At 41.8% G+C, this 13853-nt stretch overlaps 1 protein-coding gene across 4 annotated transcripts; it reads right to left on the bottom strand.

Moving 5' to 3' along the window:
• Positions 1-7571: 7571 nt before the first annotated feature.
• Positions 7572-11439, bottom strand: zgc:153383 (protein FAM177A1). Of its 4 annotated transcripts, none has more exons than XM_014332032.2 (5): positions 11229-11439; positions 10799-11005; positions 10632-10698; positions 8836-8933; positions 7572-8756 (listed from the first exon to the last, which is right to left on the bottom strand). In XM_014332032.2, the coding sequence occupies exons 1-5, from the start codon at positions 11334-11336 to the stop codon at positions 8538-8540; spliced, it is 699 nt and encodes a 232-aa protein (XP_014187518.1). In that variant the 5' UTR covers positions 11337-11439; the 3' UTR covers positions 7572-8537. The 4 variants fall into 4 exon arrangements, with proteins under 4 accessions (XP_014187518.1, XP_014187517.1, XP_005917156.1 ...); XM_014332031.2 differs by having other exon boundaries at positions 10793-11005; positions 11229-11438; XM_005917094.3 differs by having other exon boundaries at positions 11268-11435.
• Between the last annotated feature and the right edge of the window lie 2414 nt (positions 11440-13853).

Genomic DNA, 13853 nt, shown 5'->3' with positions numbered 1-13853 from the left:
CCTAAAGTTTACATTTGGACCTTAATGTCCTTTTGCAGTGCCACACTCCGCCCATGCAGGCACATTATTCTGCAGAGGATGTTTCACTACTCTTTGCCATGACCAGCAGTTACATCAATCTTTCTGAAAAAAAAGCATCAGGCCTCCACCCTGCAGAACACAGCACTCGCTGACCATTCAGCTTTTTTCAGAGTCAAAACGCCCAAAATGACCCACTGCTGCTCCTTCAAACTTCCAACGGCGCTTGAACTGTCAGGCAGATGTCAACGATGAACAGTTTGCACACCTTTGCTAAACCTGTTTGCACTTTACATCCCGACTACAGCAGCACATGAATAGTGAAAGTAAAATGTAGGTTCATTAACAGACACGTAAATGGTTCCCCTTCCCCTCCTACATAGAGGCAAAACACCCCGAGTGAAAAACCCAGGGCCTAAAAAACCCTGAACTACTGTCTGTGGTGGTTTTTTGGTTTCTTTTTCAGTCAATTTGTGTCTTTCTTTTAGTCTTTTAGCGCTTTGTGATTACATTGTCTCTCACTTTGCAGCCACACTGCCTACATTTTTGTAGCTTTTTTTCTATTGTGGTAGTTTTTACATCACTTTGTAGTTTATTCGTGTTTGCGGTGCTTCATTTGCACTGCCTTCAATAACAGTTAAAAATCAATTAGGTCTGTGCTCCTGGAAGGTTAGCCAATCAGATTTAAGATTATCATCTTCTTTTCTCTCTTCTATTTCATCGCACGCAACACTTGGAAACTGTTAGCAACAGGTGGCTGCCCTTTCTAGTGCTGGCAGAGGTTTCTTTCTCCCCACAGTCACCAGTTCCTTGCTCATGCACAATTATTTGATTGTTGCATTTCCTGCTATAATTTTGATAATCCAATCTAAAGTGATTTGGGGTGAGAAATGAATGCATTAAAACAACAGTTTATGCTACCCTTTTTGTTCATTTGTTTGTTGCAGTGGGTATTTAAGCATATGGCAAACAACACAGAACACGGAACCGCAATATGTTCCATCAGGAAATGTGCATGAGCCAAAAAAAAAAACCAAACTGTGAGTTTTTTGTGCTGCTCTTATCCTCTTTCTAATCTCTGAGAGCTATTTTGTGATATAGCATGTATCAATTGGTTTTGGAAAACACCTAAACGTTAAATTGGGTTCATAAAACGGATTTTACCACCATTATAACCTTAAAATGGTTTTGGGAAATGAGACTGATGTCAGCCTCATGCCGGGACTTTTCACAAAGCGTCAGCACTTACCATGACTTGTGTCCAGATGAAGACAACTTACAGATTGTAATCAAGGACACGGTGATTTGATTAGTGTCATGAGCCTGAGTCATGGCTTGATAAGAATGATATCCTGTCCGGTGCTTTTACTGACTCATATATATATATATATAAAACAATAAAGCAGCATGAAGACATCAACATCAAAGACCTACAGAAAAAAATACAGTTTGCAGACATTTCCTTCTGTATCATATGCATGTTTGAATTGTAAAAGTGAGTTTTGCACTTTTTAACTATAGCGATGGTGTTGCTTGCCAAAACTATAGTGCAAAGCAAAGACTAGGAAACATTTCTGTGCATTTATCCCACTGCAATTTGTATTTTTTATTTTTTTGCAATATGAGTTAATAGACTAGGTAATGAAAATATTGCACATGTGATGTTTATTACTTAATTTTAGCCCCTGCAAGGTTTATTACACCTGCAGGTCAGTAAAGTACCCTGTGGGTTCACAGGTCATACTGTGTTAGCCTTGTTGTCACCGTGGCAGCCACCTGTACTAGCAAACTTGTAGCTGAGATAGTAGGCAGCTAGTGCCAGGGACTTTCCACCACATAGTGTGTGTGTGTGTGTGCGTACAGTACTTGACAGTGAAGTGCATGTTTCTGCATTTGGGTGTGTGCATGTGTGTTTGGGTGTGCAAAGGGCACTGTGTGCAGACAGCCAGAGAGTGTAGTGTGGTGTGAACTGCAACATGTGTGAGAAAAAGAGCTTTGGCAGTAGTGAAGCGGAGATCCTAATCATGCATCGTGTATTTTCGATGCATGTGAAAAAGAATCAAAAAATCAACACATGCATATGTGTGGGTCTGTGTGCGTGTGTTTGAGGTAAAACGAAAATCACTGAAAAAAATCAACAAAGTGCAACAAAGCATGCAAATGTTGCACTGCGACGCATACACGGAACAATAATGATTCCTTAGTGTCATTGTGTGGCATGCAAACATAACCAAACTTTATCATGTGTACCCCCGTCCCCTTTGGGAACGTGGGACTGTAACCATGTGTTATCACTGGGATGACAATAGCTGTCATTCTCAAGTGATGGTCCTGGCTGCAGGGGCTTCGTCTTTGAAGACAGGCTCTCTGTTTTTAAACTGTAGCCCACGGAGGAAGCAAAGGCTAAGGGGGTGAGACAGAAGCCCGAGCAGTGCTGGAAATCCCCTTCCCTCAGCCTCGTCTTAGACATACAGGGCCCCGCTGAGGCCCACATCAAAGGGGCTGCTGCTGTTCTCATCATCCTCCCTCTCTCTGTCTTTCTATATGTCTCACAGTCTTGATGTCCTTACCTCCTCTCTTCTGTTTCCATTTATATACATGCCTGTTTTTCACACTCAGGAGTTATGGTAGCATCTCAAGGACAAGGCAGCCAGGTGCCAGACTGATTAGCAGGTTGTCTTACATCTGGAGTGCAAACTGCACCTAAGCCTTGTGTAAGAACAGTAATTTGCGAGTGACTAAACAACATGTGCACCCTGATTAATCGCAGACTGGAGGTATCAGCACATATGGCAGTCTAGCATGGTGTATTACTTTTCTGTTTTTGGATCCGTGATTAGAATCGCGCACCACATCTGAGTGATTCAGAAGCCAAAATGCTCGCTTGAATGGCTCCCTCCAGATCACTAAACACCTTCTCTCCCAGCCCCCACCGCTCACAACCCACAAAAAATGCCAGGTATGCTCGGAGCAGCAGACAAACAGAGTCTGCCGTGTTGAAAGGGAGAGGAAGAGATTGGCACATGAATGTTTAAGCAGCAGTTTGGGACTGACCCTTTTAAATGTGCACACACATTTGCATGTGGATGTTTGTGCACGTGTGCTCATTCATGCCAACGCCAGTAAACACACAAGTCACAAGGAAAAGCATTGTGAATTTTCAAGTCTGGATTTTCCCTCTTAATCACTGAGTGCCCGATGACTGCAACGTGTCTCACATCTCCATGAAGGAAGCAGCTCAGATAGACCGTTTCCTCTCTGTTGATCCAGCTGCTAGTCAGTGCTGCTTATCGTGATTAGATTTCATCAGGAACATTCAGTTTGCAGTTTTAATGAGGTTTTGCTTTTGTTGCATTTGAGGCTAAATAAATAAATAAAGCAAACCCCAATATCATCCACAAACTTACTTCATGATCAGTGTCACCTACACTGTTTTAGCTTAGCTGCTCCCCCGCTCTATTCTAACCTCAGTTAGTCTCTCCTGTTAAAGAGAGTGCTGCCCTCTGCTGGACTCATAAGGAATTGTTTAATTTGTAAAAGAAACAAAAATAGCCCAGCCATTCTCAAAGAAAAACATCTAAGAGGTAGTTAGTGGTTTGGTTTGGATGCTGCTCTACTTTTGGTGTACAAGAGGAAGGAAATGCAATGTAGTAGTGAGTGGGTACACTGTAAATGTAAATAATGTCCACATGTCATTTAAAATATTGCCATTACTTTAACTTATACTATGTTTTGATTCAGTTCAATTCAAATTTTATTTCTACAGCACATTTAGAAGCAACAGAGTGGACCAAAGTGCGTCACAATCAGTTAAGAACAAAAATAGAAAAACAAACACAGAATGAATTAACATTAAAAAACAGGTCTGATGGTACTCAAACTGAGCTTGAATCAAGTCAGCGTAAAAAAGTGAGTTTTAAGACATGATTTAAAAGACTGAACAGACTCTGAAGATTATTCCAGAGTCTAGGTGCTGCAACTGCAAACTGCACTGATGGGAATTTAACTTAAAACCTGAGATTTGTCCTGGTGTGCTTGTGTAACAGCGCCTTTGTAAGTATTACATACACTATGTACATATAATACACACAGACACATGTGTGTATGTATAACAACAACAACAACATATAATGAATTACATTTTTAAGTTACAGAGAAGTTAGTGTAACTCTGCTTTTAGGTTGAGGGTTCTATTTTTTGACAATCGCCACAGATGGAATAAAAGATTTAGCCATGATGTCACCCCCTCATTAGGGAGGTCCCATTATGTAGCCTTGAGCTGAGTGTTTTTGAAACCGAATGTAAGTATATTTTCAAACTTATCAGATTTTGAGGTTTTTAAAGATGAAAAGCCTTTTGTTTCCTTTCATTGGGGGCTAATGACAAAAAGGGCAAGCAAATGCCAACGTGCCCCGCTTGGTTGGATTAGACACACTTTCCAAAGACAAAGAGAACAGAGAGGTTCATGGCTGATGCAACATAACACACTTTTATATCATGTTCCCCGGTGGTTCTTATTTCTTATGCAATGATCCCAAGCATAGCAGCGAGTCTACAACAGAATGGCTGAAAAAGAAAAGAGTCAAGGTGATACAAAATTCAGACCTCAGCCTGATGCTGTGGTGGGACCTCGAGAAAGCTGTGCTTAAACAAATGTTCACAAACCTCAGAGAACAAAAGCAGTTTTATAAGGAAGAGTGGACCGAAACTCCTCAGCAACAAATTCCGAGGACTAGATGCGACTATGTTTGAAAACCTGACCTCTTTCTCAAGTTATCGGATGTCCACACAACCATCCCACCGTGCCCACAGTGCCCCATCAGCCTTTTACAGCTAAAATAAAAAAGTCCCCAGGCTGAACTGAGATTTGAAATGTATGCGTACAGATACGGAGATACAGAAGCACGTAAATAAATAATAGATCAAATGAGCTAGGAGCTGTTTTTGGTTTGTTTACAGCAGGTTGGACAAGCGCTGATATGGATCAACCTTCAGGCTCGCAACAACATCAATATTCCTAACAAAAATATTCATCTTGCAGCCTAACTCACATCGGAAACAAACAATTTAAAAATCTGCCCTGTCTCTGTTGAATTATGAGCATAATGAATGATCAGTGTGCTATGACTGTGTACGGGGCTGCACAGCCTGTCGGTGGGTGGTACGGTCTCCCAGCGTGGGTGCTGTGTGAGGATGCCTTGTGTGGCTCTGGCTGTGGAGTGAATTCACTTCACTTTCTGAGAATTAGAGATGAGCCGTCTCATCATGGCACCACTGTAATGATGCGCTGTGATATGTAAGCCACCACCAAATGGAGCTTCATGCACCAACAGGCTTTTCTTTCCTAGCTTGTTTGCTAGTTTGCAGTTTTAGGTGTCCACATATATCATTTCCCAGCTTGTCAAAATGACCAGAGGGACAGAGAAAGCAGCAATTATGCTGAAGGGGAAATTCTGTGCTCACCACCTAACATACACCATAAGTCATTCAGGTTCTCATTAAGCCCCAAAATACTGGCATACTACTTTTTTTCAAGCCCTGTTTTATTTTTAGAAAATAAGTGAAACTCCTCTGAAAGCGGAATTTCCTCACACTTCAAAATCTCCGGTTTGTCACGTTAGTGTTTCTTGAGCTCTAAAATTTGTTCTCAGCATTAGCAACACCACTTTGACTAATTAACCTTAACACACTGGCCTTGTCTTTTCGGGCGCTGTCAAGGGGAAACTCGATTTGCATAAAAAATCAAAATGAAACTCAATATTTTATCAAAAAGATCTTTTTGATTGCAGAGGTGGAAAATTCAGCATTTTGGAAACAAGAATGCCGATGACGTATCTCATTTGACTAATGATCCCTCACAGTTCTCACTGCTTGGAAAAACACACGTGACCTTGACTTTGAGCACTGAGCCCCCATTACGTGATCCTCATGTGAAAGGTAAATTCTGACAGCACTTCTAAGAAGATTAAAGATTCTTATGAATTGTGCATAGACAGCTGAATGCCTCATCGTGGTATAAGCTAAAATACTGATTTGCATATCGGTCAAAAATGACATGGAGCTAAAACCAGCAGCTGTCCAGTTTAGCCTTACTTACTCCAAACCCCCCAGAATAACACAGTTTTGGATAATCAATACTTTTAATCTGCATAAAAACTGAAGAACAGCTTACAGGAAGCTGCAAGGAGCTTTGTGTGAAACAAGGTTAGCTCCTTTTTGCTAAGCTAAGTGGTTAGCCCATTAGCTTCTTGTGTACACAGGGATGAGTTTGGCTAAGAAAGGAACTGGTGTATTTATTTTAAATAGGAAGTGTTACATCAATTTAATGTTGTTACTTTTTTGGTAACATTAATTTCTGGTAATTGAAAATGAATGTCGGGGCTGATTTGTGGCAGATGAATAGCAGCAAGAGTGAAAGAGAAGTTTGACAAGGCAGTGTGAGAGCTGCTGTGATTTAGGGTTTGGAAACGACGGCACTAACCAAAAGACAGGAGGTCACGCAGGAGGTGTAAAAGACTTTGAAAGAAAGAAAATGAGTGCATCCGAAGGGAACGCTCACTGTGGAGTGGTTTGGAGACAACGTGGATGTTAAAATGTGCAGAGGAGGGAGAGTGCACATGCTGAAGGAAGGATACTGAAGATGGAGCTGCCAGTCAGGAGGAAAACAGGAAAACCACAAAGGTGCAGAGCAGGAGGACATGCAGAGGTTTGCTGTGGCAGAAGAGGACACTAGGTAGAGGCACGTAGTGGCGACCCCTACAGGAAACAGCTGGAAGGAGAATTTCATCCTTTTTGAGCATAGAGCAGGAATCGACCTGATAACTTCCCCAGTTTTTCATTTTTCATTTCATGATTGCTAGCAGCAATAACAGGGAGACTTTTTGTCTTCACTTAAACAAACAGTTTTTCTTCCTATTAATTATTTGACTTCATAAGCTTAAAGTTATTCAGGGTTTCTTCCATAAGTACTTCTCAGAGAATATTGGAGAATTTTTTCTGTAAATCTAAAACTTTAGTTCAAGAAATATTCATTTTTTTCTCAGTGTCCTTTTCACACCTGCTGCCCTACTGAAACTCACGGCGCTCGTCTTAAATGACCGTAATGTGCTAAAGCTGTGGTTTGGTATTGAATTGGTTTGAAATATTATCAGACGGATATTCGTGCCACCCTCTTATTCAAAACCCTACCAGTTTTGAATATTCTCCCACCTCTGAGCTGAGCTAAGCGTGCGTTACTGTTGTTTATGTCATCAGAATGACTGCAGAGGAGGCCGTTCATGACCACAGAAACCTCCTCTGGCCTGAAAATGGGCACATTGTGCCGGACAGGGTCTGTGACCTCAGAGCGGTCTGCATACACAATGACACGGGCTGTTTGTCAGGACTGACAAAGCCAATCGCTCATGTCGCTCGCACTGTGGCCGCGCTCTGAGCCTTTAAAGGACACGAATCAGCAGCGCTGCCAACATCGACTTTTAAAATGAAAGCTGCCTCTATTAATCTTGTTTATGTTTGCCGTCCTGAAATTAAAAAAACTCCCACACAGACGAGTCTAAAAGTCAGACGATAAATTTATTAACAGTTTATCATGAAAAACAACAGAAAAATCCCAAAATTAAGTGCTCAGTCAGTTCAGTAAAATAAATACATAAATATAAAAATGGTAATAAAAACAGTTAGAAATAAGTCATTTTGCAGACTTAGTGTCACAATGCTCCCTGCCATTACCAAAGGCTTACGCGCCACATCTGTGTTCACATTTACAGTAAATGATGCAGAAGAGCCACACAGATCAGCTGAACCTGTTTCCACTGGTTTTTTAAATTAGATGTCAGTCCTGTGATCCGTAGTTGTTCTGGTAACCAGGACTAAATCTGCTCAGTGCTTCCACAGACATTAAACGTAACGCAGGCTTAATACACATCAACACAAAAACAGAGAACCAATCAGCGTGTGAGGAGTGTTAGGAAGGCCAGCTGGTTGGTGCAGTCTGGTGCTCCAAGAACGACAAAAACGACAAAAACTACAAAACCTACGTGTAACACGTTATCCAGTGTAGAGTGCGCTCACTAAATTCAAGGCTGTTTTATGTCTGCAATGACAACACGTGGCGCTGACTTGGCTGTATCGGTGATTTAGGCACAGTACCGGTGGAGGCACAAGAGAGCAACGCTTCACTGTACACTGGATGAACTTATCAAAGTGGAAACCTGCTCTAAAAGGGCAAACGATGGAAAGAAAACTGTGTTAGCAGTTGGCACATGACATTTTCCCAAGCTATATTTCTCTCTCTCTTTTTAACAATACACCTCTTGTTAATTTGAATTTATTCAAAGATCAAAATACGCTACATGTTATCCAGGAGTTAATTCCTGCACTGTCGCAGCTCTGCTGCCACCGCCATTCGACCACAAAGCAGCAGTGCCGCCCATCTAAAGCTGTGCTGTACACAAACCAAGACAGTGTTCCTGCTTTAAAAAACAGACACCGGGAGGAGATTCTCCTTCTTCCAGGGATAGTTAGGTTGCTGTCACGATGGCAGGGACCCGGATGGTGCTCGGAGCTGCCTGATTTTCATTCTCCACCTGATAGGTGACATCAGGGCGAGCGGCCGCCGCCTCCTCCTCCACGCGGTCTGGCACAGTGATCGGCTCGTCCACCTCTTCCCGGGATCGTAGCTGTTCGAAGGATCTCTCAGCTTCTTCTGACAGACGGTTTTCCTCTTTCTCTTCCTCCCTCTGACCAAATGACACAAACATGTTTTTAAATTACACAGAATAATCATGAACATCGTCTCTGAATTAGACAGCTTCCTACCTCTTTCTTTATCCTGTAGTACTCATCAATGGCGTACTGATATTTGGCTGATGTTATCCCAAACAGGGAGGCCATCCTCTCCCCGAGGTAGTCGCAAGCTGTGGAAACAAAAGGAATACGTGATTATAAAATACAAGCTGATCAAGTCACGCAGCAGTGAGTCAGGCAAGTGTTAGCCAGCTTTGGTCGGCCATTCACAGCTGGCTGTCAGCTTCATCAAGCGGTGACCTCGAGCTGGCACGTCGCGCAGTTTGCAGCTGAGTGCAAATTGGCTAAGATGAGAATTAGCACCTCCGAGTCAGAGGTCACGGTCCTGTCAAACTGCCCGACGACAGCCGCCTCAAGTGAAAGAGTTCAAGAACCTCACAAGCAGGGGGTGGAGGGATGAAAAAGAGGATTGGCAGGTTGATGGTGATGCTGACGCCGTACCTGTCCGTTGTGATAAAGCTGGACTGTGTTAGACCCGCCCCTCCTATATCACTGGACAGTGTTGTGACAGGAGCTTGTCTGTGTTCGCTCTTCAGTCGTGAATCTGGTTTCTCCTACAGCAGAACGCAAAGCAAGCTTCTTTAATTTATCACTGCGTAGTACTGCGATATTTTGCACGCGTATATAGTATTGATAGAGGAGCACCAAATACAGATATCTTATTAAATAAATGTCAACACTACAAAGAACACCACCATGCTGACATAATGTTAGCCGAGCCCCTGAAACACCACAAAGCTACCTGCTGATTCAGAGCTCTGTCTCTCGCTGTCTGTTCATTTTCTGACACTCTGCAGCCGACTGCAACTTGTGGCGATTAAATGATTGGCTGCAGTTTGAAGGTGTTGCTTTTGATGACAAGGCGAGGTAACTGCTGTATTATGATAAACATTTCACTGCCAACTTGACACCATAAATCACAGAGTGATAGCAGACTGACTCCATCGTATGGCAACATTTATGGCAGGTGTAGAGACAGTGCTGGCCTGCTTGACAATCTCATTCTGTAGCGAAAGAAAAAACCCCAAACTGGAGCAAAAGATACAGGCGACTGACAAATGACGTGATGGGTAATATAACAGAAGGTTACCCAATATCCACTAACACTCAGATGCTAGCCACAGCGTCATCTGAAATAAGCGAGTGGCATCATGTGTGCAGAAACTGAGGCGGAGCCAGTGCATGTTGTAGAGATTAAGCTCTCAGCCAGGTTAGGAAGGCCTCGGTGTCCCGCCTGGAATACTGGATGTGAGGGAAGACTGCTAAATAAAACGGATCTTGGTTTAGAAACTGATGGCTTGTTGCTTGTTCTGTAACACTGTGGAGCTGAAACACATCTGTAACGACCCACTACTGGGTGAAAATGATGACATCCAAATATAAAATAACCGAGGACACTGCAGTAAATTTTATTTTTTATCAAGACTTCTTCTTCATTAAAACTTTAAATTGTGGCAGAACATCCATAATTGACTATTAGGACTAAAATTTCACATTTATGAATAAGCAAGTTAAGTAACCGCATCCTGGAGGTGATCTGAACCTGTGCAAAACCAATAATCTCCTAAAATTAAAAGATATATGCAAATCACTGCTTTTTTTAAAATTTCTGTGAGAAATAAGAGGTAAATATTATCAGCAATATTACCGCTTTTCCAGTTTCTATTAAACCTCTGCAACATTTCCTAAAATAAGAGCCTAAGTGATGCGATGCATAGTAAAACTAAGATGACATATGCAGTTCCAAAGTCAGAAGTGTCCTAAAGAGTTTAATAAAGCATATGTAAAATAAATGTTGCTACACAAACCTGAGATGGTGGACGTAGCCGCTCTCCACATATGGAACCAGAAGTAAGGCCCCCAGGTCATCTTTGACTGCAGCACGAATCAAATGTAACAGTTACTTAAGAACAGAAAGAGACGACACAGTTTCTGTTATCAAATCTACTATCCGCTCACTGGTCCTCACCCTCACCGCATCGACCGGGGAGGACAGCAGGTCCTTCCTCTCCTGCTCCTTCTCCTCTCCATCCTCCTCCTCGTCTGTGCTGTACTCCTCCATCGTCTCACCGCTGGAAAAATGGATGATCCGCCGGGGTGCCTTCTCCTTCTGCTGCACTCCTTTATCCAGCTCCTCCAGCTCCACACTCTCAAAGTCGCTGGGAGGGTTTGGACTGTGATTCTGGGGAGACATAGCAAGGAAGCAGAGATATTCAGACTAAACAGCAGGTCAGTGAAATAAGAGAAACCAGGAGCTGGAAGGTGCCTTTGTGAACAAACACACATCACAAACAAACAAAAACGACAAATATCTAATAGTAACATCTTCACCAAGGAGAACAACCATGACACAGCTGACAAGTGACAACAAGCTACACTTTCATCGTTAGCAAGGCTGCTATCACCTCGCTAACGGCGGTAATTATGGAGGCGAGACTACCGACCGGCCGCACGTCCATGTTCCGTCCTATCGACACATTAACGTTGGTGAGATAGAGGGATATATCGGCCATTGTTGCGTCTTCTTTGTATCTCGGGATGCTGCGCCCACAGCAACGTCGCGCCTCCGTACGGCCCGGCCCGGAAGTGCCGTCACGCGCCTCGTGCGCGTAACGGTCACGACGCTTTTCACGACAAATATCAAAATAAAATATAAAAAAATACATTAAAAGAAAATAAAAGGCGTCTTTACTGTTTGACAAACAGATATGTAAATATCCTGAAATCTTTCTGTAAATTATTGTCAGACTTGTTATGTATTTGTTGTGATTTATTTTATTTATATTGAATGTTTATTGTTAGATTTCATTTATAGTTTCGGTGTAACATTATAAAAAAATATACATTACAACTACATGTTATTTTAACAAGGCTTTCCCCGCTGCTACATGCAGCAGCAGCAGCAGCAGAGAAATCACAGGATTCAAATAAAGGCGACTGTGATGAAGTTTCAGGGTCCTGGTTTTGTGCTCAGTGTCACGGAAACCAGAAAAGTGCGGACCTGCCATTAAACTGGGATATCCGTGGATCAACCTAAATATCTAGGGGACATGTCAAACAGGAAGGCTTTTAAATTTTTTTTATTTCAGACAAATATTGTACGGTATGTGTTAATATCACCTTTGCACTGTACTATAGTCGGTTTGCATTATTTACAGTTATACATAAATACATACATTTGACCTCCTATTGAAAATTTCTGCTGACTGTCTGTCCTCACAAACACAGTGTTTATCAGCCACGCTGGTGGGACATCTGTGCTCACAGGCAGAGACACGTGCCCAAGATGGCCATATTAAGGATATTCACTCCCACTGACATTATCGAGCCAAGAGTAGAAGAAACAGTCTGAGAATTTAGATCACGCTGGGTTTTAGGCTCACAGGCATACACTGACCTCTTACACTGTTTATGACATAAAAGAGACAAACGAAAAGCATAATTGGTCCCCTTTGAACTCACATTTAAAGCCTTGACGCGATAGTGTTCTTTTTTCCAATCCTGGAATCAAAAGAATTAGTTCATGTAATCAAAATCAAAATCAAATCAAATCAAATCACTTTTATTGTCACATATAATCACATATAATCACAGACAGTGGAAGAAGAGAACATGTCCATAATATAGGACTAAATCTCAGCTATAGTTAAGAGAAAAAGAACATTAAAAAAGCTTTAAACTAATGTTAACCCACGGTTTAACCATGAATGAATTATTGAACAGCCTGCTGGAATATTCCAAGAGGCAAAGAATCTGTTAAAGTGGCTGTAACATTTCATTTTGAACCTTATTTCATGTATAAGTACATTATTATGGCCTATTATTATAAATTATCTATATTATTACCCTGCTGTGCAAAAGTCCCAGACCAACTGTATTTAAAACAAATGTTTTGCTGGGAACATAAGAACCAGCTACAGTGATTTATTGAAATTGGTTTGTACAATTCTAAAAAGCTTGAAAGTCAAATAGTTGGTAAGACCACCTTTATTCTTCAGCCTGAACTCTCTTAGTCAAGCTTTCGTGTAATATATTTAGGTAGTCTTCAGGACTAGTTCTCCAGGCTTCTTGAAGGACATTCAAAGATCTTCTTTGGGTGCTGGCTGCCCTTTGTTTTGTTTTCTGTCCCACGCTGCTTCAGTAATGATAAGATCTGAGTTCTGAGGAGGCCGATCCATGACTGATAGTTTTCCATTGTGTGGATTTTCTATACTGGTATGATTTTACTGCATTGACAGTGTGTTTGAGATCATTGTCATGATACAAAATGAAGCCATCTGTAATCAGATGCTCTCCTGATGGTGCTGCATGATGGATCAAAATCTGACTGTACCTTTCTGGGATCATACGTCCATCAGTCTCAAACCATGACAGAGCCTATACTGTGGTTTACAGATGGCTGTAGGCACTCAGTGTTGTACCTCTCGGCTGACCTCCTCTGGACATACTGACGACAATTTGAACCAAAAATGTCAAATTTGGATTCATCACTGCATTGTCACTCATTTTCAGTCTAGTTTTTGTGTATCTTGACATACACTCACCCCTTTGTCCCAGTTAACAATGGCCTCTTGACAGCCACCTTTCCACTGAGCCCATAAGGCTTCAGTGAACAGTAGATGGATAAAGTCTGCTGTAGATAGTTTTCTTTAGGCCTCACACTTCTGCTTTCGTCCCCCACCTGCCCTCCACACCATGCAGAGATGTTTCAAGTTGTCAGTTAATAGCTCTTTGACTGTGGGAAAAATACTATCTTATGTCTGTCAAACAGTTTTATCTTTGGCATTTTTCAATGACTTTGGAAAAAATGAAAACCAATGACATGTTTTTGTTACAGTAACATAGCGACAATTTAAAATTCTTCACTAAGTTATCTTTCATGTGTAGAAACAATGCTGGTTCATTCCTTGAGTTAGGCGCCTTTTCATGCTTGAATGATTCACAGGTCAGTGGCAGTGGCTTACAAACAAAAAGACATTCCTCTGAAAATGATCGCGTACCAGGAGTGGCCTGAAATGTGTTAAAAAACA

The sequence above is a fragment of the Haplochromis burtoni genome, unplaced genomic scaffold, assembly GCF_018398535.1.
Source record: "Haplochromis burtoni strain Fernald_Lab_line unplaced genomic scaffold, NCSU_Asbu1 Contig_22, whole genome shotgun sequence".
Lineage (NCBI taxonomy): Eukaryota > Metazoa > Chordata > Actinopteri > Cichliformes > Cichlidae > Haplochromis > Haplochromis burtoni.
The sequence above is the reverse complement of the archived record's forward strand: the minus strand, read 5'-3'. Positions and strand labels throughout refer to the sequence as shown.

What these genes read in the sequence shown, in the direction of transcription:
- zgc:153383 (XM_014332031.2), bottom strand. Translation starts at nt 11,336, where the DNA reads ATGGCCGATATATCCCTCTATCTCACCAACGTTAATGTGTCGATAGGA. An exon ending in CCCCGGTCGATGCGGTGAGG is followed by an intron (nt 10,699 to 10,792) that starts GTGAGGACCAGT and finishes TTCGTGCTGCAG; the next exon opens with TCAAAGATGACCTGGGGGCC. An exon ending in ACTACAGGATAAAGAAAGAG is followed by an intron (nt 8,757 to 8,835) that starts GTAGGAAGCTGT and finishes TCATTTGGTCAG; the next exon opens with AGGGAGGAAGAGAAAGAGGA.